This window comes from Hyposmocoma kahamanoa, unplaced genomic scaffold (assembly GCF_003589595.1).
Source record: "Hyposmocoma kahamanoa isolate Upper Pololo Valley unplaced genomic scaffold, ASM358959v1 62, whole genome shotgun sequence".
Classification (NCBI taxonomy): domain Eukaryota; kingdom Metazoa; phylum Arthropoda; class Insecta; order Lepidoptera; family Cosmopterigidae; genus Hyposmocoma; species Hyposmocoma kahamanoa.
In genome coordinates this window covers 9,346,879-9,373,120 of record NW_020653850.1, presented here as the reverse complement: position 1 = coordinate 9,373,120, position 26,242 = coordinate 9,346,879, and the positions used below count along the sequence as shown (strand labels likewise).

At 36.1% G+C, this 26,242-nt stretch overlaps 1 protein-coding gene across 1 annotated transcript in view; it reads right to left on the bottom strand.

Annotated features, from left to right (window-relative positions):
- Positions 1–1,075: 1,075 nt before the first annotated feature.
- Positions 1,076–26,242, bottom strand: part of LOC113229596 (alkaline phosphatase-like) — a 26,480-nt gene continuing 1,313 nt past the window's right edge. Inside the window, exons 3-11 of the mRNA XM_026463250.1 lie at positions 23,773–23,914; positions 14,632–14,806; positions 9,419–9,597; positions 7,556–7,763; positions 3,253–3,432; positions 2,598–2,792; positions 2,035–2,238; positions 1,518–1,654; positions 1,076–1,344 (exon numbers count right to left, since the gene is read on the bottom strand). Coding sequence (XP_026319035.1) covers positions 1,108–1,344; positions 1,518–1,654; positions 2,035–2,238; positions 2,598–2,792; positions 3,253–3,432; positions 7,556–7,763; positions 9,419–9,597; positions 14,632–14,806; positions 23,773–23,914 — 1,657 coding nt within the window. The 3' untranslated portion in view covers positions 1,076–1,107. The remainder of the gene's footprint in view (positions 1,345–1,517; positions 1,655–2,034; positions 2,239–2,597; positions 2,793–3,252; positions 3,433–7,555; positions 7,764–9,418; positions 9,598–14,631; positions 14,807–23,772; positions 23,915–26,242) is intronic.

The window sequence follows — 26,242 nt, the reverse complement described above, 5'->3', positions numbered from 1 at the left end:
TCACTTGCGTCAAATCAATAAAATAAAAAAATACGAAAAATGGGTGCCTCATGATTTGACTGATCTGCAGAAAGAAACGCGTGTTGAAACTTGTGTTGCCTTGTTGAACCGGTACAGAAATGAAGGAATATTGGATCGAATTGTAACATGTGATGAAAAGTGGATTCTTTATGATAACCGGAAAAGAAAAATGCAATGGCTGACCCCAGGTCAAATGCCACAACAGTGTCCTAAAGCAAAACTTACCAATAAAAAGGTAATGGTAACTGTTTGGTGGTCTCAGCATGGTGTTATTCACTATAGTTTTCTCCGATCTGGTCAAGCAATAACGGCAGATGTCTATTGTGCCGAACTCCGAACCATGTTGACAAAACTAGCAGTAAAACAGCCCCGACTCATGAATCGATCTTCACCATTATTGCTCCACGACAACGCGAGACCTCACACAGCACGAGAAACCATTTTGACCCTTCAGGAACTGCAGTTAGAAACCATTCGTCATCCTCCGTATTCACCAGACCTTGCTCCAACGGACTACCATTTTTTTCGTGATTTGGACAATTATCTACGTGACAAGAAGTTTTCTTCCCAGGAGGCAGTACAAAATGCTTTCACACAGTTTGTGCAGTCTAGATCGTCGGAGTTCTATCGCAAAGGCATTAATAACCTTCCCATTAGATGGCAGCAATGTATAGATAATAATGGCAACTATTTTGATTAAATAAATTTGTTAAAAATTTAAAAAATAAACAATTTAGATTTTCAGTACAAATAGGCAATTTCATACTTTAACCCCTATTATATTTATTAAACACTATTGTGTTTTATTATATTATATGTATATTAGTCTATAAAGTATATGTTTACGGGTGTATGTAACCTGAATATATATAAATAAATAAAACATAAATAAATTAAAAGACAAATTTAAAATTGAATAACTATAATCGTGGTTCAGTCATAATTGACATGAAATGCAAAACACAATAATAAATCCATAATTTTATTATATTTCTTTTTCACAATAATTGATTAGTGCCGGTATTTACACTCTCTCTGTACAAATCTTATTGGGCCTTATTTACTATTTACACGTTATTTCAAAATTTAATTTACAAAACAAAAAACGCTTAAATATGCAACTAAATTACAAAAGTTTGATATTAGATTACATCGTGAAATTAGTAGAGCGAGCAGTGGTGAGGCGGATGAGCGTGGCACTCGTTCGTCGGACATAACGCTTGAAGCGACTACAAATCGACGACTGTTTGTACCTTCGCTTCTTGTTTCATCCGCAGCTGATACACTACTAACTTCGGGTGATACGCATTTCTGTATTTTTGCCTAAGACAAAAATGTTTTATTTTAATTATTGACAAGATTTCGACACGCACAGCACTCAAATTCGTAATGAAATTATAATTTCGTAAAAACAAAATGTAGTTTAGTAAAAATAAGCTTTATTCGTAATTCAAATATTTTAAAGTAATAATAAAATACCAAATCAATACACGTACCGGTGGTTGCGTGAAATTGAAGCTGGCCTTCTCCTGACACCGTTTTGCGTGGTGGGCCAAACAGGCAGCGTACGCAATCGCGTGTGGGATATAACTCTGCTCTACCACTCCAGCGAAGAGAATGGTAGCCATGGGACCTTAAGCAAACAATTGAAACTACACTCAAACATATTGAGATCTTGAGATATTTGTTTCAACTAAAATGGTTTTAGTTGAGATATTTCTTTCAACTAAAATGGTTTTAGTTGAAGTATTTATACTAATTAATAAAAACCGTTCATTTTACTAAATTATCTTAAGTTCTATTTTCAATTAAAAGAGAACGGAACCAACTACGACTCAGATCGGTTGAGTAGTAAGGATAGAGTGTTCCGGACTTTCTAGTCGACTTTAAGAGGAGCGGTGAAGGTGGAACTAACTTGACAAGTTCCTGCGCAATCTGGGTATATCTATTTTATTTTTTAGTGCTGGAGCAATATACAATATAATTTCTGGTCGAAAAGAAATAAAGCCTTACCCAGTGCGTAGATTGGTACATCTTCGCCACCATGTGTAGCCCACTGCCTTGGGACTGCTGCGGCATGTACGGCATCGGCGGCAGCGGAAGCAATAGCAGTATCGTTAAGCGGAATAGCTCGCGGTTCTGCGTGCCCAGGCCCAGTTCCGTACAATAGGGTTGTGTATCGCAACCCGTCTATATCCGACACGACCGTATCAGCTCCTGTTCAAAACGTCCAACAAGTTAGACGGCTAGTCCTACCCAGAAATCCCAAATTTCAAAGGAACTTTCTGAACATTGAAAGCCAAATCCCCAAAGAATTTCTTGACTTTCCCAAATCGTTTCTAAAAGTTATTCTCGACTACCTATAATTGGAATTTATAGTAAACTAAATATTAACTTGAAGCATTAATATTATTTTAGTTTCTCATACTAACATTGAAATGAAGCTATGTTAATGCTATTAATCAATAACGTTATCGCGTATTACCGCCTTTTAATCAATTTTGCACACAAATATTGCCAGTACTATATGGATTATAATAATACATAAACAATTATTGTAGTTATTATTGGTTTACCTAAAACAGGATGTCCTCTTGGCGTGGCCTGGCCCCCGAAGGTCATCACATGTCCATGGTCAGCAGTGACTACGATCAAGGTTTCTGCTGGGTTGACTCTCTCTAACGCAGCCAAGAGTGCTGTTTCCAGCTCAAGAGTTTCATCCAGTGCACGATATGGATTATTGTAATGATGTGCATGGTCTATTCTTCCACCTAGAGAAGTTTAGGCCAATATGTAAGATATAATTTAATTAAGGTTGATGTCACACTATAAAGCACAAAACCTCCGGGAGTAATATAAAACTATTTTCCAGGGATCAAAAGGTTACAACGTAATTGTATGCCTTCAGCTTGAAAAGCGGAAAGCATACTCCTGTCAACTCAATTTCTTCAACTGGATTGTCTTTGATTGTTTCGTCATAACTCCAACAAAAATTTGACGGCGCCTTCACAAAAGCAACCTTATCAACATATGGAACGGCCCAACAAAACACGCGAACTCATGAATACGCTGTGAGAATCGAGATGGATATTTAATTTACCGAAATGTTATAATACCCTCCAAAGGCAAACCACATAATGAATTCTCATGAAAAATGATCCATTATATCCGGAATCTGAAGCAATCATGACGGAAACTTGCTGAATAATATACAAAGCTTCACAAACTCACCTTCAATGAGGAGGAAAAAACCTTTTTCGTTCTTTGACAGGATAGACAGGGCCGCTCTGGTCATATCTGCTAGGGATGGATCATCAGCTTTGACAGAGACTCCTGCCGTCGCTTCCTCATCTGCATCTGTGACCGCACCCCGTTCCGCATTAAACTCCATATGTGAATATTCGAATAAACCTGCAATAAAGAACTATTTGTATTTTCGAATGACGGATGACAAAGATTACATCTTAATTTAGCTTGTATATGAACAAGTACCTAAAAATATTTGACCTCGGCGTTTATAGGGCGAGGGCGGGGATAGCGTATCTCGAAGGCTCGAAGAACCAAATATAATACATGTAGTTAAGTTGTTAAGTTCTAAGTTAGCTTTATGTATTAATGTAAGTAGGTGAGTGTACACAGAGATACGTGCTTACGTTGAAAAGGTTTATTGCACACTAAATTATAATGAATGCTACTCGTACTAAGCGCCCCGGCTAAAAATAGGTTGCCGCGCACGTAGAAATAAATGTGCGATTCAGGAACGTACAGCTTTACTGTGGTTTTGTTTAGATCACCCTTTTTGATTTCTTGTGACCGTAAATTTGCATCTAATTTTGTATTCTTATTTACAATTCAAACTCTGCCTAAAACCAGATTAAACGGACTCAAACGGGATTACGGAACAGTAACGCTGATTACGATGAAAAGTCTCGTAAATATAAATATTTCATAAAATACTGCATGGAAGAGACTACAAGTACCGATTTTCAGTGCATATTGTGAAAACACCAGATGTAAGAGGAATCAGCTCATTTCATCGGTAATAACAATATTGTAGCAGGAGGTCTAAAATAAATCTGTTAATAACACTAAGTGCTGCACCGCGTTCAACGGCACTTAATACTGCAGAACACGGTAAAAAGCGAAGAAAATTAAGATTATTATCGTGTACTCAGAAATTCTGCCTCGGCCCAATTACAAAAAGTCTTCGGCGTATTTCTGTTAAATAAGTAGCACAGAATCCTAAAAGCTAAGACGTGTCTAAAGCTTTCTAAAGCTAAATTGCTGAAATGTTTAAAATCTTCCGCCTTGAGTACTATAAATAACAACCTAAAATAGAGGATTTCTGTCTAAATCGCTGCGTAAGCTTTAATCCTTAAACAAAACCCAACAAAGGGTTGTGTTTTCTTAAATATTGGACTGCGGATACCGAGCAACATAAAATGAATATAATGAAAGAAATATATCTTCGAAACCGCATAATAACGGAGTTTTATGCGTCCGCGATGGCTTTAGCTACAAAGGTTTTTTATATAAAATGGTCAATAAAGGATAATCTTAATGTACATTTTACAGCTTAAAGTCCAATAGGTCTACGTAATTAAATAAAAGCACACGGAATTAATTAAAAGCCATGATAACAATTGTAGTGGAATTAATAAAATAGTTTGTAAAATAATACAAAAATGTGATTTAGAATTTTCGAAACCTAAAAATTTTTTCTCCTAAACATGAATGCGACTTAATCACCAAAACGTCAAGCTAAGTGATAAGAATCATCGCCACTGACATTGTTCTGCATAATTATTATGTTAATAATAATAATTATTATTAACATAACAATGTCAGTGTATGTACCCTCAGAATGTTGTAAAATATTAAATTCTTATGAAATATGTATTCAATTTTTCAATATAATATTCATTTAACAAATAAATGCCTTTTCTGAAAAACAGAAGAGCTTCACCTTATTGGTGTGACATCTATATAGATTCAATATCATCTATTTAATAAATCGGTGTATGGTATATTTTATTTCTTTGAATCCTAAGTACAGTCACACCACCAATGTTTGATTCATAATAAAATTAATTACCGTCTAAACCTTATCTTACATCTACTTAAATTAAATTGTATCTTATATCTACTATATGATATTTTCTGGAATATTCAAATGTATTGCTATGGCTATATGGTATTTAAACATCTTGTTTATTGTAAGTCAGATGCCCCTTTGAATGCTTCATAATCATGTAGTAGTTTCCCCGATTTATCCTATATACATCAACAATACTAAGCTTTATTGAATATGAACGTATATCCTCCTGTGGAGAGATAATCGGTATCCAAAATTCGCATTCAAACTGTCTTCGAACAGTATGTTTTGCATAACTGTATTACTGTTCTCGCGTCGGAAGTTATGGAATCGTTTACATCTAGTTAATACTAATCTATGTTGGCTTCATTATGTTGGGTATGTGACTTTGATTTTGTCATACGTGAGGCACACTATAAGATTCCGGAATGAATAAGAAAAAAATAATATAAATGGTCAGAAATGATTTTATTGATTCTCAAAATATTCTCCTTACGAATTGATTGTCTACATCACTATGGATTTAAGTCGTGAAAATTTTCGTAGTATGATTTTCTACGGCTTTAAGTATAATTTAACAGCTCAGCGGAGCTTCGCTTGACTTCAAACTGCTTTTGGCGATGAAACACCATGAAAGACGACTATTTATAGCTGGTTTGCAGAATTCAAACGCGGTCTTGTGAATCGCAGTGACGAATTTCGTGGTGGTCGCCCGTCCACTGCTGTGAACAACAAAAACATCGATGCTGTGCGCCGTATGATCAAAACAGACAGGCATGTGACATACCATGAGATTCGGGCATCTTTTGGCATAGGCATGAGTCAAATATAATCAATACTACGCAAACATTTGGGTGTGAAGAAGCTGTGCTTTCGGTGTATCCCACACAATTTCACTGAGGCTCAAGCGCATCGCGTCATTTGGTGCAATGTCATGTTTCTCAGATTCAACGAAGGGGCGTCAAATTTGGTGTGGGACATAGTAACAGGTAACGAAACATGGATTTATAGTTACGATCCCAAAACAAAGCAGCAATCGAGCGTATGGATCTTTCGAGATGAGCCGAAACCAACCAAAGTGGCACGCGTGCAAAGTGCCTCTAAGTGGATGATTCCTTCTTTTTTAATAAAACTGCTACTGTTACTACGTGGCTACTGTTGCTTTAGAGAATCGAAGTACCGTACATAGTAATTGGTACACGACCATTTGTTTGCCGGAAGTTATTAACAAACTCCGTAAAAATAACCGTAAACGCCGTATCATCTTGCACCACGATAATGCCAGTTCTCACATGTCCAGACAGACAAATGAATTTTTGAAGGTGAACAACGTTGACTTTATGAGCCTTCCCGCGTACAGTGCCAAGTCAAGTCCCAAAATAAAGCAGCAATCGAGCGTATGGGTCTTCGTAAGATCCAGTTACGCGGTCAACGATTTTCATCACCTGAAGAGACTGTCGAAGAGTATGAAATATAAATAAGATATGAGTGGAGTGGCATAAATGTTTTCAAAATTGGTTCATTCGTATGAAAAAGTGCATTAACGCTAACGGAGAATATTTTGAGAAACAATAATAGTAATTCATTTCTGACCATTTATAGTATTTGTTCTTATTCACTCCAGAAACTTATAGTGCGCCGCACGTATGACAAAATACAAGTCACATACCGAACATAATGAAGCCAACATAGATTAGTATTAACTAGATGTAAACGATCCCATAACTTCCAACGCGAGAACAGTAATACAGTTGTATATAGGATAAATCGGGGAAACTACTACATGATTATGAAGCATTCTAAGTGGCATCTGAACTATAATAAACAGTATGTTTAAATACTTGTGGCCATAGCAATTCATTTGAATATTCCAGAAGTTATCATATAGTAAAAATGTATATTTGTTTACAGGATGACTGGTCTTGTTATTAAAAAAATGCCATCAGAACGGAATACTCCAAGTTACAGTCCTGGTTCGAGAGTATTTATTCTGCAGCAGGTTAGGTCCACCTAGCTAGCATATGTCCTACACAGTGTCTACCATCGAAGCTAAACATTTCTCCTTCATAAGTTCGTCGTTCTACCGTTTTATGCATCTTTTAAACAGAATTCAAATTGATAATTACTTTGGTACAGAACAAGAAAATACTACCACTAGCAACTTAGAGGATGGAATAAAGGATATTATGCCATGTTTTGTATAAGTGGCGTGATCCAAACATGTCAAATAAATGTCAATCTCCAAAAAGTCACATACCATTTATGTTGTTCAAGTAAAAATTTTTCTTCTGATTTATTTAATATTTTACTATGAATCAGCATGGATAATTATCGGAATTTTCGACAATATGTCGGATAATTATAAAAAGCTATTACCAAATAATTCCCGAAGTAAATAATGCTGATAATTTCAAATCCTGCTTATAACACAAATCTTACCTAGTAAATAATCTACAGTTCTCGGGTCCAATTTAGCAAGCTGTTGCTTTGTGTGAATATACTGAGCTCGTAATCGTCGTCTTTTCTTTTCCCTCGCCCAATCTTCTGCGAGATTTCTTCCATCCAGTCTTCGGCCTTCGCGATTTGGATGCTCAGGGTCTGGTGTTACTGTTGGTAAGAAATGCCGCCTTCCGCCACCCATTATTACCTGCATAAAATTATATATTTTAATTAAATTTGAAGGGGGAAGGAAGATGTTGGGGTATCGGATACGTCACGACAGTTTTGTGGGAAACATCGTAATAGAGAAGATCCAAAAGGAAAGAGAGGAAAAAGAGGCAGAGGACAACCGAAACAAAGTTGTTTAGATCAGATAACGGAAAAATTAACGTACTATCGTATCAGGAAATCAAAGTTAGGGCGCTGAACAACGACGGCACCGAACCTAGCCCTTAAACAAATAGAAGAAAGTTTGAATTTTATTTAAAATGTATTATATTCGGATAACGCAATCATCGGCATGGATAAACTCAGTAGGTAAGAAGTTAACAATCTTAAGGACAAATAAAATATGTTAAATAAAAAACAAGTGACGATAGATCTTAATGTATTTTGCCATTGCGTGATTTTTAGAGTAAAGCATTATGTAAATAATAATAAAAGTAAAACATTACAATAATAAACAAACGTTTATACATGGATTACGAGTGTTTAGAGGATTTGTAACAAAAAAACGAATCTTATTGTAAATCTTTACATCTTGCCCTGTTGTGCACTGGAATCGCACAAAGCAACAAACAACGCCAGACTACTTTCTTTTGTTCAAATCATGCGGCTCTTGGCCGGACGCGCGTCGTTAACCAGTTGTGTTTTTGCTAAGTCCCGACGCTCATAGTAGAAAAGCCTACCTCGCACATACATCGCACATTTTATGATCTGTAAAGCGTTTTACCCACTTCTCCGTTCTCCTTCTTATGTATCATTTCTGTATATCCTACGCAAACTGGGGCTATCGGCGCAATAGTGGTGTAACCCACATTTATTTTTTTTCTACAATATTACAGCAATAACATGGCGTACTATAAACGCGCCGACGATGCACGTCATCTGAACACATACGCGCCGTATAAAATACGCCGTGTCCAAGGGCAATATTAGTATTTTGGAAAAAAATCTTTTATTTATCTATTAAAGTATCTTATAATATTTTTTAAATGTTGGATGAAAACACAGCTACACATTCAAGACACAGTGTGGCGCTAGGACGTTACAGTATTATTATTGTTAGGGACATTATGTCCAGGACGCGTGACGTGTTCATAATATTTTTTTTGTTTTGGAGTTAATGTAAGTGAAAATATATTGAACAAAATGAACCACTTCACCACAACCGCCATCCACTTGCAGCAGCACCACACGCTTATTACATTAATTAAATCTAATTTATTTCGCAGATACCTTCTTTAAACTACGAAATTTTTACTCTTTAGGACAGTCTACTTGGACAAAACGGATTACACGAAATCATATTATGGCATCCCTCGGTAATCGTAATAACATTTTCTCAAACTACAAAACACAATCAAATAAAAAAAAAACAAACAAATATCAGCAAACGCGGCAGTTATGTCAGAAAAATTCGCAAATTATTGACTTTTGTGGCTATGAGCAGTACGTTAAGTAACTACTTAAATTATATATTTTTTTGTTATAGTTGTAAAATGACCGTAATGCTACAAACGTGTTACAACTATCTACTATTTTTAATATCCATTCAATTCAGGAATAAAACCATTTTCATTAGGCCTAATGACGTGTCCTGAATAAGATTTTCGTTATATAAAATAAAATAATAATGCTTACATTAATACTTCTTCCTGGTTCATTCTCAACCAGTTGCATAGCAATATCTTTGCAGTCCTTGCGCACAGTCGGCGGGACTCTACTGTCATCTTCCCAATATCTTGAAGGCGCATGCGCATACAAAGCCGCGGGAGTCGCGTGTGTGATTCGAGCCGTTGTCACTATACCGCTGGATTTACCTGAACAATAAGGAACATCGTTAAATACCTAAAAGAAATCAGGCTACCCATTACCATCATCGGGCGACTGGACGTAGGCTGGAGATCCACATTTATAGATATTCCATAGATTCGCACGAAACGTTATACCATATTTGTATGGTGAAGTCTAGTGGATTTCCATACCTGAACGCTGAACTTGGATCTTTTCAAAGCGAGAGTGAATAAGCAGTATATAGGTGTGCATTTTTTAATATCAAGTGACGGAATGAACAATTCATGCGTTTGATGGTAAGCTGCACGCCATCCATAGCAGCAGCAGTGCCACTCAGAACTTTAAATCGCAAATATCCGAGAGGCACAGCCACTGCTCCCGTCACCCTGAGACAAGGTGACAAGTCCCATGCGCCTATAATTTCACTAGCACCCTTACCCTTCAAACCGGTACGCAGTAATGCTCTCATTACTGCTTGGCGACAGAAATAGGTAAGGTGACAGTCCCTGGACGAAATCTTTCATAAGAAGCTCTACTGCTACTACGCATGTCACTTTCCTTCAGATGAGATCAAATGCGCACTAAAAACTCCGTCTGCTAATTGGTTCCGTGGCAGCACGGTTACCATGCCCGACTGCCACCCAGGGGTCCCGAGTTTGATTCCCGGGCCGAGATAAGTATTAGTTGTGAGTTTGGGTGTAATTTGTGGTTGTCTATGTGTGTATCCATGGCGTCTGCGACACAAGGTTTCCTTAGTTCGAGGTGTTGAGTGTGTGCGTTATTATAAAAGAGAAGATATCGTAATATATTATTTTGCGTCAGTGCGAGCTTTAAAATATACTTGATTTAATACCTAAAGAAATTTAATCAATATGTCGTCGTTGTAATCAACATACCAGTAAACACAAGGCACTTATTAGCACGCCTCCAAAGATATACGGATTGCTTGTACTAACATATCCAACAACGAACTTAATGTACGTACAAGTTAATTAATTAATTTATAGAAGCATATAATACCTATTACAGCCATTAGGTACATATGTCAGCCATACTTTAGTAAAGTATTGTATACATACATCTTGTAGTCACTTATTTATCTCTCTATCAATACGATTACGATGATTTTGATAAAACCACTTTAATTTTTGGACATACCAATTTATAAAGTCGTAATTAATAAATAAATATTAGACAACATCACATACGTTGCTCTAATCCCAAAGTAAGTAGCTAAAGCATTTGTGTCATGGAAATCGGAAACAACGACGGTACAATATTTCACCCGGACCCGAAACAATATAGAAAAGTTTGCTTTATACATTGAACCGCCCGGGATCGAACCCGGACCTCTGAGATAATGACACCATGAAAACCGTCGTAGAAGCCACTTGACCACGAAGACTGACAAGGGTTTTGTTGAATGCTGCTCGAGTGTCAGTTTTTGGAACGTACTACTTTTGTCGGTAGCTGTAAAGCCACTTGTGAAAAAGTTCGTCCAGGGCAGTACTATTTCTACCGCCAAGCAGTAATATAAGCATTATGGCGTTCCGGTTTTGAAGGGTAAACGTGTTGGTGAAATTATAGGCACAGGCGACGGAGATGTGGATTGCGAGATCCTCGTCCCCGTGCCTATAATTTCAGGGGCACTGGCCCCTTAGATCTTTGAGATTTAAGGCTCTGAGTATCACTGCAACTATTATGGACAGGCGTGTCGCTTGTCACTAGGCGTCACAGTATGCAAACTATATACACATAAACCATTTTTTGGAAATTATAATAATATTTGATATACAAATTATATTTTTTAAATCGTAGCAATAATAAGTTTTGACGAAAGTGCTACGGTGATTTTTTCTTTGCAGTGTGATAGCACAAACAATGTGATAAAAAATACCCCCACTTGTACAAAGATTGTAAATTTACTGTAATTCTTACCTCTTTATTATAAGTAACGCATTTGCATTTCGGTAATTTTCCGTATATTTGCACCTAAAGTCTTTTTTGCTAATAAATTCAATTACACTTATTTTGCTTAACATAAAACGGAAACTAAATAATTTTATTATGACATCAAAAACCGATAAAATGGGGTTGTACATCTCGTCACTATGTTCATAATCCAATTTTGCTAAAAATGACGATTACCTTAGTTATGGTAATGATGACAGAATCATCTACAACAATATCTAACGTCAATCATTATATTATTATCCAAAGGAGCAAGTAAACATTAACAAACTCAATAATAAATTTAATACAACTGATCAGAATAATTTTAATCAAAAGTGAAATAAAATAACAAATACCAACAAAACAAGCTAATATTTGAACCAGTTTTCAATACACTTATGATACGTTGACAAACAAGTTTGAGGCGGTTTTATTATGAAGGGCATTTTGTATTTGGCCTTCACAAACAAAAGGACGAGCAGACCCATATAAAAATTTAAGTAGCGGGCCTATGGGCGCCTACGCACCTCAGCGCAGGACGCTACTGGATACTTCCGCCAGAAGGTCGTGCTGTAGGATAAGACAACTTCTTGACGACAAAAATCTGTGGTAGTGACCTGCAGTACCTCTTGCATGTAGTCTCGATCAATGATGTTAGAAATAAATATTGTAAATGATAAATGTGTTCAAATTTTTATTTACAAAGAGCAGCCCCTAGAGCACCTTACTCATTCTTCTCAAGAAAATCTGCTTTACGAATGTGCAGTAGAGTTTAATCAATATGATTATTTTATTATTCTTTTTTATTTCAAGTGTAATTCGCTTACCTACGAAATAAAGATTTTTTACTTTGTCTTTGACTTTGACTTTGAACACAAGCGAAATAAGCGGGGCCCTTTGTCCTCGTCGACGAGGACGGTCATTTCGTATTGAGTGCCTGGCCTGTAAAGTGTTGAAAGTGATAGGGTCATCAGAGTCGTTGAGAACTTCCCGACGAACAGGGTCAACGTCTCCTACAAGCACGGAGTCGGGCGGCTGTCAGTCGGTCGCTTTACCTATGTCAGTTGTTTTCCAAAAACAACTAACTTCTACGCCAACGGTATTATAATTATATTAGTAGCGGTATAGTTCCTTTTGAAAAAGAGTTGGTCCAGTTTGGAAGAGTAAGGGTGCTGGTGAAATTACTGGCACATGGGACGTTTCAACTTGTCAAAGTCTTAGAGGGCAGTGGCAATGTCAAACAGATCTTTGCGATCTAAAGCTCTGTGTAGCTTACCAGGTACACGACTTGTTCGTCCTATCACTTGGTATCATAAAAACATGTTCCAAATGTTTGATGTGCAACTTTACTAAAAGTAATAATTCCGGGATTTGAGACAGAACATTATCCACTCTATATGTATTATATGTACTTTAGGTATATGTACTCCACCTATTCGTATATGTTATTATAATATTCCATTTGTCTATGGCAATCTTTCACAAGTGTATAGATAAATGTATCCCCAATAGACCTATGGAAAAGTTAATATGAAACAACACGGCCTTGATCAAATCAAACTAAAGTTATGAAGTAAGACAGACGTCCAAAATTTTCTCTTATACCAGGTTATCGAAAATACGACCAAGTTTGTGAAAGTATATAACACAGGAAATAAGTGGATAAAATTTCGCGTAAACTTGATTATTTGGATTTACTGGATAAACTTAAAAATTCATAACATACAATATCTTACTTTAACTAAATTGATGCTATAAATTGCGATTATGTTTTGTTTACTCAGAATAAAAGTTTTATATCCCGTAATCCATTCAAGAAAGAATGTTCTGTCATCACTTTGTTAAAACATTTTACGAATAAATTGGTCTTACAAGAATAACGTAAATGTTACCGTAATATTTCGTTAAAGGCGTTCATTAAAAATATAGTTTGTACATGAAAGTACGAAAGTATGAGTCTTAATTGGTTTAATCCACCAGAAGGTTTCCAATTAATATTATTATGAAGACGTGTTTAACACTGAATCTAATTTAAATTCTTCATTTAAATTCCAGTCCATATTTTCTAACTATAGCCACAATTTAAGTGGCCCAAAGACAGCTAAGGAAGACGATAGTATATAAATTTGAATGCAATCAACGAAACAGTAAACAAACAATTATTAAGTTATTGGGTTTAAAAAAATACTTAATTTTGTGAAGCATTATATAACAATTATGATAGAACATATTTGAAAAATTATTTTCGCACTATTTCGAAAATACAATGCAGTTTTGAGTCAGTTCGAAACGTCTTCTATTCAATCTACTTTCTTTTAAATAATAATGTTGTAACCAATTATTAATCGCGGAATTTTACCGAGGCAATCATCTTCACTTAAAAAAAAGTAAAGTTTTTGATTATGATTTTGAGAGATGTTAACAGTGGCAATATGATTGAAAATCAAATAATTATACATACAAGTGGCACTTGCTCAACCGATGATTTTTGCTCATTTCAAAGTGAATAAAAATTTTAACAATACAGCATTTTTTTTTAGTTTCTTCAGAATTTTGCAATTTAACTATAGGCTGTCCTCGTGAACACTTCTACACTACAAAAAACACATGTTGTCATTGCGATCATTTAACATACTTACTTATTATTTATATTAAAACTATATTGCTAAATAAATGTTAATTGTTCTATCTAGAACTGAAAACGAATGTCCCGAAAAATATAATAAACGATCACACCATTACACGATTACAGCAGTAGAGCTCCTTCAAGGAAGTACTGCCCACCTTACCTATTTCTGCCGTCAAGAAATAATGTGAGCATTACTGCGTTTCGGTTTTGAAGGGTAAGAATGCTAGTGAAATTACAGGCATGGGACTTTCAACTTATTTCTCAGGGTGACGGGCGGTGGCCTTGACAGAGCCCCTCAGATCTTCGCAATTTAAAACTCTGTCAAACTTTAACTGTATGGACAGGCGTGTCGCTTATCACCAGGCACACGATTGGTTCGTCATGTCACTTGTTATCATAAAAATCTTTGTATCAATATTAATAATTGCGACTATTTTAATTTATATAAAATACTCAAGTATAAACTTATAATACTTACCGGCTTCATGAGCCCAATCAACCAGCGAAGTGACCTTAGAGTTGATAGTTGATGCGCAGTTATTAAATCTTCCGCCAGCATCAAGTCCCAATGTTTCATACCGTGCCTTTACTCCGCAAAGAAGAGCCGTTGCACAAGCCGATGATTCACCGGTTTGAGCATCCACGTTATACGTCTGATAAGAAAAACCACATATTAATTCATTAAAAAAATATGTCATTATTTCAAAAAAATTTTGATTTTGAAATGCCGTCGAGAATACTATAAGTCTGACTGTGTTCTAATATGATAGGTCAAACGTTGTCCTGTAAATAAATGTTGTGTTTGAAATATGGAGCCTTAAAACTCTCATCATGATCAACCCATTTACACGTGGGTGTAGGCCATAGTCCGCCAAACTGAGCCAGTGCGGGTTGGGTACTTCATACCCGAGGGTTATGAATCTTCTTCGACGTGCGGGTTTCATCATTATGGTTTCCTTCACAGAAAAGGTCTTGGTGAATTTCAAATTTTTCGCACATAAATTCTCTCGCATTTCATTCGCACAAAACTCAGAGGTACGAACCCGGATTCGAACTCGCGGCCTCTGCTTGAAAGGCAGACATATATTACGATAGATTAGATATGTATTACGTTTAATAAAATTGTAATACTGAATTAATAATTTTTTTCATAATTATGTTTATGTTTATGACTGAATGAATTAGGTTTTCGTTTATACCACGTTCCTAATATTTTTTTAATAATGCTGTGTGAGTACGTGAACGAGGATGCCAAAATTGAATATAATCAGTGCTATGTAGGTATTAAGTTATCTAAATATGTGAAAATTATAGTCACCTAGTAGTACAATACTATTAAATTTTTTATTGCTAATTACCAACATTTAAGCACAAGTGTTTAGGCAAATTGTGAAGTTACTTGAAATTTAAATATTCTATTAAGGACGAATTGTGAAAATAGAGATTTCATTGCAACAGGTCACGAAAAGACTTACAAAGTTTTGAAATTCTTATCTGTTCAACTATATCTTGATATCTTCAAGCAAATCTCGGAAAAAACCTTCCTTAAATTAATATATTTAAGTTTTTAAATGTATGTTTTTAATGGTATTTTCCTTAAGTTGTAGTTGGTGGAAATTGGTGGAAGCAAAGCCTCATGTTATAAGGCTTACTTCCCCAACCAAAGTTTGTAAGGTTTTCAATATCATCTCTACTCATAATAAATTATGGAAATTACTTTTGAAAATATTTAGCAGCAACTTTAAAATGAATAAAAATTTTGATTTGTATTTGTAGAACTAAACTGTATATGGTCGGGGCAACGACTCGTTTGTTTACGTTTCATGTAGAATGGATTGGAACGGACTATAGTTGATGCAAGATTATTTTTAAAGTCCTTGCTACGAGTTGATACAAATACAGTATCAGTAATAACATAATATACTTACTTTACTATAATGTATCACGTGAGAACTAATAAAGGAGAATATTGTTATAGTCAAATCCTACAACTTCAGGCACCTCTAGATTTGACAAGTCAGTCATTTCTAAGTTTGAATAAGGGACTTGGCTAAAGCCTTTGATCAAAAAACCTTTGATAGAAATATGGTCAATCCCAGGATTGACTAAATCGATCAGTAAACTCCGATTCGCTTAATTCTCTCTCACAATAACCATAAAATACTCAACAGTAAATCTATTTTGCTATGTCTAGCAAAGAATACGAGTGAGATCGCCACGATATATGTATTCATAGCCAGCATTAAATGCGTTCAAACCTGTGAAGCTTAGCTGCAATCGCGGCTTTGTCAACAACAAACTTCCTAGCTTTGCGTTCCACTGAGTATTTTATGGTAAGTAGATTTTAGTATGAACCGTCATATACTTGGCGAAATACTCGGCACATGATCAGATTTGAGCTTTGTTCTAAAGAGCTCACATATATAGTACATACCGTTGGGCCACTGACATCGTCAAGTGCTCTCAAACTCTTCGTCTCTTCCGTGCACATCAATGTTTAGTATTGTTATTAATCATCTTTCGTTAAAGGTGAAGGAATAAATAAATTGTAACGAAACCTGCTCGTTAAAGAAGTTTGACAACTTTTACAAAAAAAAAATGAACGAACTAGCGTGGCGGACCATGATCTAAACTCTCTCCTAAACAGTAAGCGTCTTCGTAAGCAGTAGAGCTCCTTGGGAAAGAGTTCGTCCAGGGAAGTACTGCCACCTTATCTATTTCTGCCACCACGCAGTAATATTAGCAGTACGGGTACGGGTGCTGGTGAAATTACAGGCACATGGGACTTGTCAACTTATGTCTTAGGGTGACGGGCGCAGTGGCAGTGCCCCTCAGATCTTTGCGATTTGAAGCTCTAAGTGGCACTGCATCTGTTATGGACAAGCGTGTAGCTTACCATCAGGCGCGTGACTTGTTCGTCCCGTCACTTGATATTATTAAAAAAAACACGTGACCAGCATTGCTACTTTGCCTTTTTTTTATTATGAGTAGTGCGACGACTTTAGAATTCAACTACCTGCTGGTGCTAACACATTATATTGTTTTACTCAAAACACTATCCTGCTGAAAAGTATTGCGTCACTATATTTCGGATTTGTAGGCTCGATGGTAACGCAGAAGTTGAAGCACCAGGCAAATGGCGACAAGAGTAGCAAAGAACAAGCGTCTCTGTCTTCGTGGCATCTTAACTGTTTGAAATACAGTAAAATAGCCTCTTTTATCAATTACTGAAAACTGTAAATATTACCTTTTTGTATTTTATCTCGACCGCGTTTTGTATTATTATTAGTATCAAAAAATGTGTTCTCTCTAATGACCAACATCAATAATAAATAATTACCTAAATAAACCTTTATCCATTAGACCCCGTCGAGAAACTTTTAGGGCCAGATTCGTACATTGCACCATTAAATAAATGACTTCATTATGTATTTAAAGTCTAGTTGGAGTTTCACTAAAACATTTTCAATACTTTGAGAAAAAAAGTCGACACATTAGAAGAACAGAGTCTGATGTGGTTATACAGCGAAAGTATGATAACTACATAGTCTCGTTATTTAAAATAAGGTCTATCTATTTTATTTACTTTTCATAATTTTTATATCTTATTTCGTTTTGGACATATGAAATCGAACACTGGTCGATCTGATATCCATAGCGAAGAACAACGAACGAAATGTACAATGTTCTGGGAATAAGCAGTCTTGCACATAGGCCTTTGTTCTACAGATGAGTCGACGTGTAAAACTCAAACAGCAAGGCTTATAAAATGAGCAAACCCAAAATATTTATATGCGATTTGGTGTATTTATCACAAGAATTTGATTTGTATTACTATAAAAGTTCATTTTCTGTTAAGGTTTTTATTTTATTATTTAAAACATTTACAATATTTTTGTCTTTTGGCATAATTTTTATCTACTTTTTTTTTTATTTCTTTGCTTGTTTTTCTATTTTTAAGTCATTTTAGTAGAAGTAAGCTCCTTGTGAAAGAATTTGTCCAAGGAAGTACCTACCACAGATATAGAAAAATATATCTATGGGAAGAAAGAAAAACCCTCACCCATACTCTTACCCTGCCGCCATCAGTAATGTGCTGATTAGGTACTGCGTTCGGGTTTTAAAGGTTAAAGTTGCCGGTGAAATTACAGGCACACGGGACTGATCTAAAATATGTCTCAGTGAGACGGCCGCAGTGGCAGTGCTGCTACGATCTTTGCGATTTAAAGCTCTGAGTGGCACTGCTACTGTTATGGATAGGCGTGTCGCTTACCACCAGGTGCACGACTCAAATTTGAACTGGAAGTCACATATACAAACTCTATGTCAAAAACTTGGAAGTGCTGCATACGCACTGAGGAAATTGCGTCCTCTTGTCTGCAATGTGGTATTGAAGCAAACGTATTATGCATATTTTCATTCGTTGATGTCTTATGGCATCACACTGTGGGGTAATTCAACTGAGTCGATTAGGGTATTTATTCTTCAAAAACGTGCACTAAGAACAATAGTAGGCATAAAAAAGGGTCAGAACTGCAGAAACCTTTTTAAGAAATACAATATAATGACCATGTACTCGCAATATATTTATGATATAATAGTTTATGCGCGTCAAAACTTGGCTACTTATGAGCGACGTACGGGCGGAGGCCGAGCGTTTTGAAACGCGGGAACACTAAAATCCGTTGCCCACCGTACCGAACTTGCAACTAGAAATCCGCGGGTAATAGGTCCCCGATTCTACGAACACCTACCCACACACCTGAAAAGTGTTAGAAACGATGAAACCTTTTGTATCCGACTAAAAATCCTTTTATTGGATATTGAATTGTACAGTGTCGATGAGTTTCTTTTGAAACAATTTTAATTTTATTTTATTCGACAAGCAGTAGTTATACTACTTTATTTTATATTCATTATTATTATTATAATTTTATTACTGACGATCATAGTTATCCCTTGACATTGTATTTCCAATTGTAATATTGTGACATTGATAACATGAAATAAACGATTCTATTCTATTCTATTCTATTCACGACTTCTTCGTCCTATCACTTGATATCACAAACAGAGGCGGCTCGTCCTATGGAGCGCTGGTGCAGTGAGCTTCCACTCCTATCCAACCCACCAAAGTAAATTTATTCATCATGCTTTCATATTATATTAGTAGCCGCAGTATTTTTTTTATTAATGAACGACGAACACACAATTAGATTTTTATCTTTCTATATAATATTGGAGTGGAGCGCTTCGCGATGCGCTCCTACGAACCGACATTGTTTACAAAGTTCAGAGGGCCTAGACAAGTGGCAATCACTCCCAATCTATTCCCTTTCTACAATCGTTAACGATTAAATGAAAACGATAGAGTACTGAATTCTATTTTTCGCGCGCATTTGGTTGTGTTGTAAAAATTCTTATTGTCAATCGTTATTAAGAAGCGTAGTGTTTAGTGGCATTGTTTAAAATGGAACACTATAATGTGAGTTACATTTTTTATTTAAAATATGTATAGGTAAATGAACTCCCACTGAAATCTCCCACGAGCCGCCTCTGATCACAAATAACCTTCACCCATAAATATTGTAAATTTTATTATGTAAAGGCTCGGCTAAAAAGTTCCTGTCAGTAGATTTTATGCAACAAACTATAATTTTTCTTTTAAAATCTTATATTTTTTATGGTCATTTTAAAAACAGTATTATAGCACGAATTTTAAGAATACGCGGATATTTATGTTTAAAATTCGTAAAAAACTCGAAACTGATGAATCATAAAGGCGTGTTTTATCATAATAATGAGCCGTCAAAAACTATGGCAGTTAGGTTGGGATATTATGTTATCTTTATTAGTCTTTTTTTTTCACCACTTCCTCACAAAATTCTTTTAATGGACGCGATTTTAATAACGAAGAGACCACATAAACTATACTTAAGAGCTGTATTTCATAAGCAAATACAGAAAATTGTATTTTAAATTGTATTTTGAATTTCAAATATTAAAGTTACTCGAAAGATGGCAAAAAGATGTAAATCAACATGGCCAATAATGTTTTATTTTAGCTTGATATTTATTTTTTCATTTCTGCTTTAATACCGTATGGACTAGCTTTTTTTTTTGCGTGGGGAAATCCTAGGATACCTCTCCGCCGCGGGGGTAGCGGGAGGTTATGCCGGACTTCTACCGGCTAAAACCCCACGGTGGCCTTCTCGGGTGCTCTAGTGGGAAGGATCCGGGATCGACTTTGCGCACCGAAACCCCCCAGCACCTAGGAGGAGCTACGTCCTCCCCCTCCTCTCCTCACGACGAAGCGGGCCACACCGCCCCGTCGTCCTCCTCGCGGCTGATGGACTAGCTAACCCAACTTTCATGTTTGCTAATAAATAAAATACTGAATACTAAATGCTCAACAGCCTTCAACGGTCATCATGCTGTATTGCCACGCAGAGGTCCCGGGTTTGAGTCCCGGGTCGTGAGAAAAATTTGTATGGCCAACATTTATTTCGCTAGTGAATTTGGGTGTAACTTGTGATTGTCTACTTGTGTGTCCATGATATCCGCCATACAGGGTTTCCCTAGTGCGGTATTACTAATTACAGGTGTATTCTTACTACGGTTTGAGTTCTGTTTATTTTCCGATATTTCATAACAGTTTCACGCTCTACGATCACGGGTTGACTGGCCAGCGGCAGATGATGACAGCTTTAAGAACAGACATATCTGTCTACTCTCTTTCACTGTCGACGACTAACTACAAGATCAAAGTCAAATAATCATTCTATAGGTAAAATTTTTACAATTGAAACCGTCATTTCTTAAGCTACTTTTTAAGCTACTGCTCGTTCACTACGCTGACTTCCCTCAGAAGAACGAACAAGAAACTCTAGGGACTCTTGGGGCTCTTTTCAAATAAACTTAAATGCTATGGAATACACTTTGAATCATAATTGTGTGGAATCTAGACTCTTGTTGTCTTTCCATACTTCTTTATCTAAAACATACTCTTCAATTTTGTAATATGACTTTTCAATTAAAATACTTTTAATGTAAGTTTTAGGAAACGATAATCTTAATATATTCTCCGGAATCTTATTGTAAAAATGTCTGTAGTTCCCCAAAAGAATCGTTTACCTTAGTTAAACGAAATCGTGGTACCACGAGTTTGGACTTAGTTCTAAGGTTAATATTATGGATATCTTCTTTCTTAATGAAATTATGTATATTTTTACGGGCATACAAAATATTTGAATAAATGTACTGTGACGCCACAGTCATGATACCAGTCTCCTTAAACTTTTCTCTGAGAGAAACCCGATAACCTAACGGCTAAAGCCTAACCCACGGAACGAATCGCTCGTTTTTGCAACACGAATATGGTTTATATATCTGCCACTTTACCCCACATGAGAATCCCGTAGGGCATTATACTATGGAAGTAACTAAAGTAAACTAGTCTAGCAGTAGCAACATCGGTAAGCTCACATATTCTACGGACTGCGTATGCAGCAAAGCTTAATCTGCTAGCTAAGGAAGATACATGTGGAAACCATTGAAGTTTACTATCTAAGGTCACTCCCAAAAAGACAGCTTTATTAACAGGGTCTAACTTTTTTCATTTATTTCTATGATTGGACTAGTCCATTTTATATTAGGTAATTCAAATTTAACACACTGTCTTCTTGGCATTGAGCGCTAAATTGTCAGCATTAATCCAATAAACTACCTTTGAGAAGGTGTCGTTAACATTGGTCATAGTTAACGTCATGTCTGTCTCTCTTCATCTCAATTACATGTAGCGTTACAATTGTAGATACCATTTCGAAATATCGGAAAAATAAAAAGAACTCAGACTATGGTAAGAAACCTGTAATTAGCGATTACAATTTAGTAAATAATTACGAAAGGCTTACAAATATTGAATAACTTTTTAACTACATCAATAACTCATTTTTAATGAGACTGGCTTTTAACCCTTTCCCACCGACACGAAGTAATGACTGTACATACTATGTATCCCCATACGACGTTTGTGACTCGTGTTGCGCCAACGACAACATCACACAGTGATTGTAATCATGACGTGACGTGTTGATCAACAAAATGTAGGTCTTTGTTACATGAACAAACGACCGCACAACGCGTAATATACTAGTATTATTAGCCCCTGGGTTCTGTTACATCTGATTCTACTACTGCCACAGCAAACGCACGTATACATAGATGGTACAACGGCCTTGCGTAGACATATTTAGTTAATGGTGTATTGTTTTATAATACCTAAGCAGTAGTAGCCTAATGCGCGAGTAATTATTTGACCTACCGTCTCCCAAGCAGGGCTCGCACCTCTGAGTTTCTCGGAATTTATGTGCGAAATTTAATTTGAAAATTTTCATGAGCTTTTCGGTGAAGGGAAACATCGCGACGAAACCTGCACGTCGAAGAAGGTTCACAACACTCGGAAAACGTGTGAAATCTCCAACTCGCACTGGAATGTCCGTGGCTGACTTACTTAAGCTCTCGCCTGGAAGGAGACCCGTGCTCAGAAGAGGGAGTTGTTGGGACAGTATTTTTCACATAAAGTGAAGGACTTTCAAATGTAACGCTACTGAGTATTTTCTACTCTATTTTTATTAAATTTTATTTCAGTAATATGCTTTTGTATTATTTCATCGTGTCATGTATTTGTTATCAATTTTGACAATCCTTGATGAACAATATTTGTAACATAATTTATTATTTATTACGACATCAATATTTATTTATAACTTCATTTCAGAATTATTGTGTATTTTCCATTTTATAATTCCCGTTTTTTCGTGACGATCTCGATATAATTACTTATGCTTTGACATGTAAAGCAATTTATTCATAGCTAAGATGGAACGCTGCCAACATCTTGAGCACCTTGCCGCGGGAACCCAATTTTATTCATTATAATTTAATTCCAGTTTTAGTTTCTACCATTTAAGCTTTTATTGTACCTTACCTATATATTTTAACTTACTGTAATATTATATTTTGGAAATAAATAATCTTTTACAAGCGACTAGCCACAAGCGACAGCAGCTGAAGCGGCTAGTTTCACTTCCGAATCGAGACCGCGTCAATGGATATGATATACGACGTATTTGAATAAATAGGACTCCCATGCGGCTAGCCGCTTAAAGGAAAATGCGTGTAAATATAAATTACCATACTAGAACAAATGAACAACTAACTAACGTTCTTTTTACGAATACGAACGAAATTTTTCAAGGATTAAAAATTAAACAAGACCAATTAATAATAGATTCAAGCGTTACTTACTTCATCTACTTAATCCGTGTTAATAAAAATGGAAGTAAATAAATTTTCAACTCCACGCCCCCAGGGAAGTTTAAATCATACAGAATAGCTACGTTTGTGTTGAATATTTTTTCATGCAGTTAATTTTACCACAATATACACAAGCGCAACTCCTGTCACTAAATACTATCACCAAAAAATGTACCCTACACGTGTTTCGTCTTCGATGCACCCTCAGGAGTTGTTATTGTTCGACCCTCAGCCGAAGAATGAAGTATTTGTCGCCAGCCTAATGCAGATGCCTTTAATTTTTATTAAGACACAAACAAACCTTTGCAAGCGCCACAGCGGGGAATGTGTCCCAGGCCAAGTCAGTGTCCTCTCCGGTCTGACCACGCCTTTGGCCTCGCAGGATCCTCGCTGCCGTGGCTGTTGTCAAACTCATTCCATCGCCCACTACGAGGATCACGTTCCTTTAGAAACCATTGAAAAAAAAGCACTTTACAGGTACACTTTTGGTTCTACGAAAAGAAAAGGAAAAACCATTATTTGTTTAAAGTTGAATAACCTTCACATAAAACGAGTCGTTTCATTACGTTTTATTACAATAGAAGAAATTTAATAAGCATTATATAATAAAATAATACACCAAACAACGGTCATAATCTAATAAAGTTACATATTGTACGGGGCTATTTATACTAACTAGCATTTAAAGTTTAAGTAAGAGTAGTTACACATAGCTAATTTTAGCAGCGATGCAAACGCAACGCAAACGCGATGCAATAGCGATGCAGTAGCTAATCGTCTACCTTTACACACATGCGCGTCTTTAAGCAGCGATGCAAACGCGCGACTGCATCGTTACAAATGCGCGATTGCATTGCTACACTTGAGAATTATAAGCGATTGCATCAATGCAATCACGCTTTTGTATCGATGCTTTTGTGTCGATGCAGTCGCGCGTTTGCACGCCAGCGCGTTTGCATCGCTGCTAAAAGTCGCCCTGTAACCGCTCTAAGCCTGAGTGTTAGCTTTTGATTTATTAATGTCTACGGAATAAGTTTTTAATTAGTCAAAGTTAGCAGTCGTTGAATAACTCTTACATCTTTAATGACATTCTGTTAATTGTAAGAAATTTGTCCACTCAACTTAGACATCTAGTTAAAATTTTATCAGATAAACGTTAGAACTAATTGTTTGAACAGTATTAAATTTTCTTATTTTTTGTTTCTTCTTTCTATTTGATTTTGATTGCGTATTAAAAACAATCATAAACCTTCATTTAGTCATTAAACTTGAACTAAACTGTAATCAAGTTACACTACAAGCTCTTAAACTGTTTACCAACGTTAATTAGACGAAATTTATTATTTAGACATATAGTTCTCATTACACACTTCAGTGAAATGTGATCATCGGTTCATATTGGTTTAGTAGCTTGGCGCTTAATACTATTAAAGTTTGACAAGTCTCTCATTGTGACATTACCAACCAATAATTATTAACGAACATTGGATCACTATTTTAAGGATGTTTGGGTATTCTTTGAAACAGTTATTATTACAAATACGGCAGTCTAAGAATAATATGTAAGACTGTGGTTCAAATTATTTGTAAAATCTTTGATGACTTACCGAAACAATTAATGTAGGGATATCCCTATAAGCACTAATTTAAATGAACAACCCATCTATTATTTCTATATGACTATATATCTTACATTTAGTAGCAGTTGAGCTCCTTGTGAAAGAGTGTTCAAGTGCGCCAAGTAGTAATGTAAGCATTACTGCGTTCCGATTTTAAAGGATAAGGGTGCTAGTTAAATTACAGGAACATGGGACTTGTCAACTTATGTCTCAGGGTGACGGGCACAGGAGCCTTTCAGATCTGTTCAAAGTTCTGAGTGGCACTGCACTTTATAATGGACAGGCGTGTAGGTTACCTACAGACGCACGACTACTTTGTCCAGACACTTGATATTATATATTTAAAAAAATCAAGTCCTTTCGTTACCATACACGTTGCAACACGTCCGAAATGTGAAGGTAAATGGTGTTTATGTTTTTATACACGATTAAGTCTCGACTTAAAATGAAATAACGAACCCATCTAGCTCACACGGTGCCAACCGTGAATAGAAAACGAATAAACAAAATGTATGTATATCATATGCACGATTTAATTATTTATCTTACTGTACTTTCCATCATCGGGGGCTAAACGCAGGCTGGCGTTCCACCCCTAGGTTCTGGATATTCCAAGAACGAATCCTTGCGAGTCCTTACGAAGCCACATTTATATGTCGAACGACTATGGAGTATATTTCCCTGCTTGCAGACTTGTTTCCTGCACTATAACTAGGGCTTTTTGAGGGTGAGAGCGAATAGGCATTATGTGAATGCTCTATCATCGTTACTTTCCATCAGGCAAGATGGGACTCAATTGCACACTTATTTTTTATAAAAAAATACTAAGGCATAAGAGTGACGAAACAGAATAGGTCGCCTCTGTTTACAGACTCCACCAGCAACATTATTTAATGACGGGTTGTCTCGCAAATGTCAGTTGGATCAAGGTACTCATAGCGCGACCGACCAATAAGGACGTTTGATTGAAGTCAATATTCGAAGTTTAGGTCAGATGGATTGACTTAGATCGGATCGATCGACCTTCCCAAAACATTGGTTACTGATTACATTTTGATTCTATTTCGTTTGGCAGGTTCTATTTCTGTAGTTGCGATAAATCAAGTATAAACTTAGTTTATGAATTTATCAAAATACTTACTTAGCAACTGG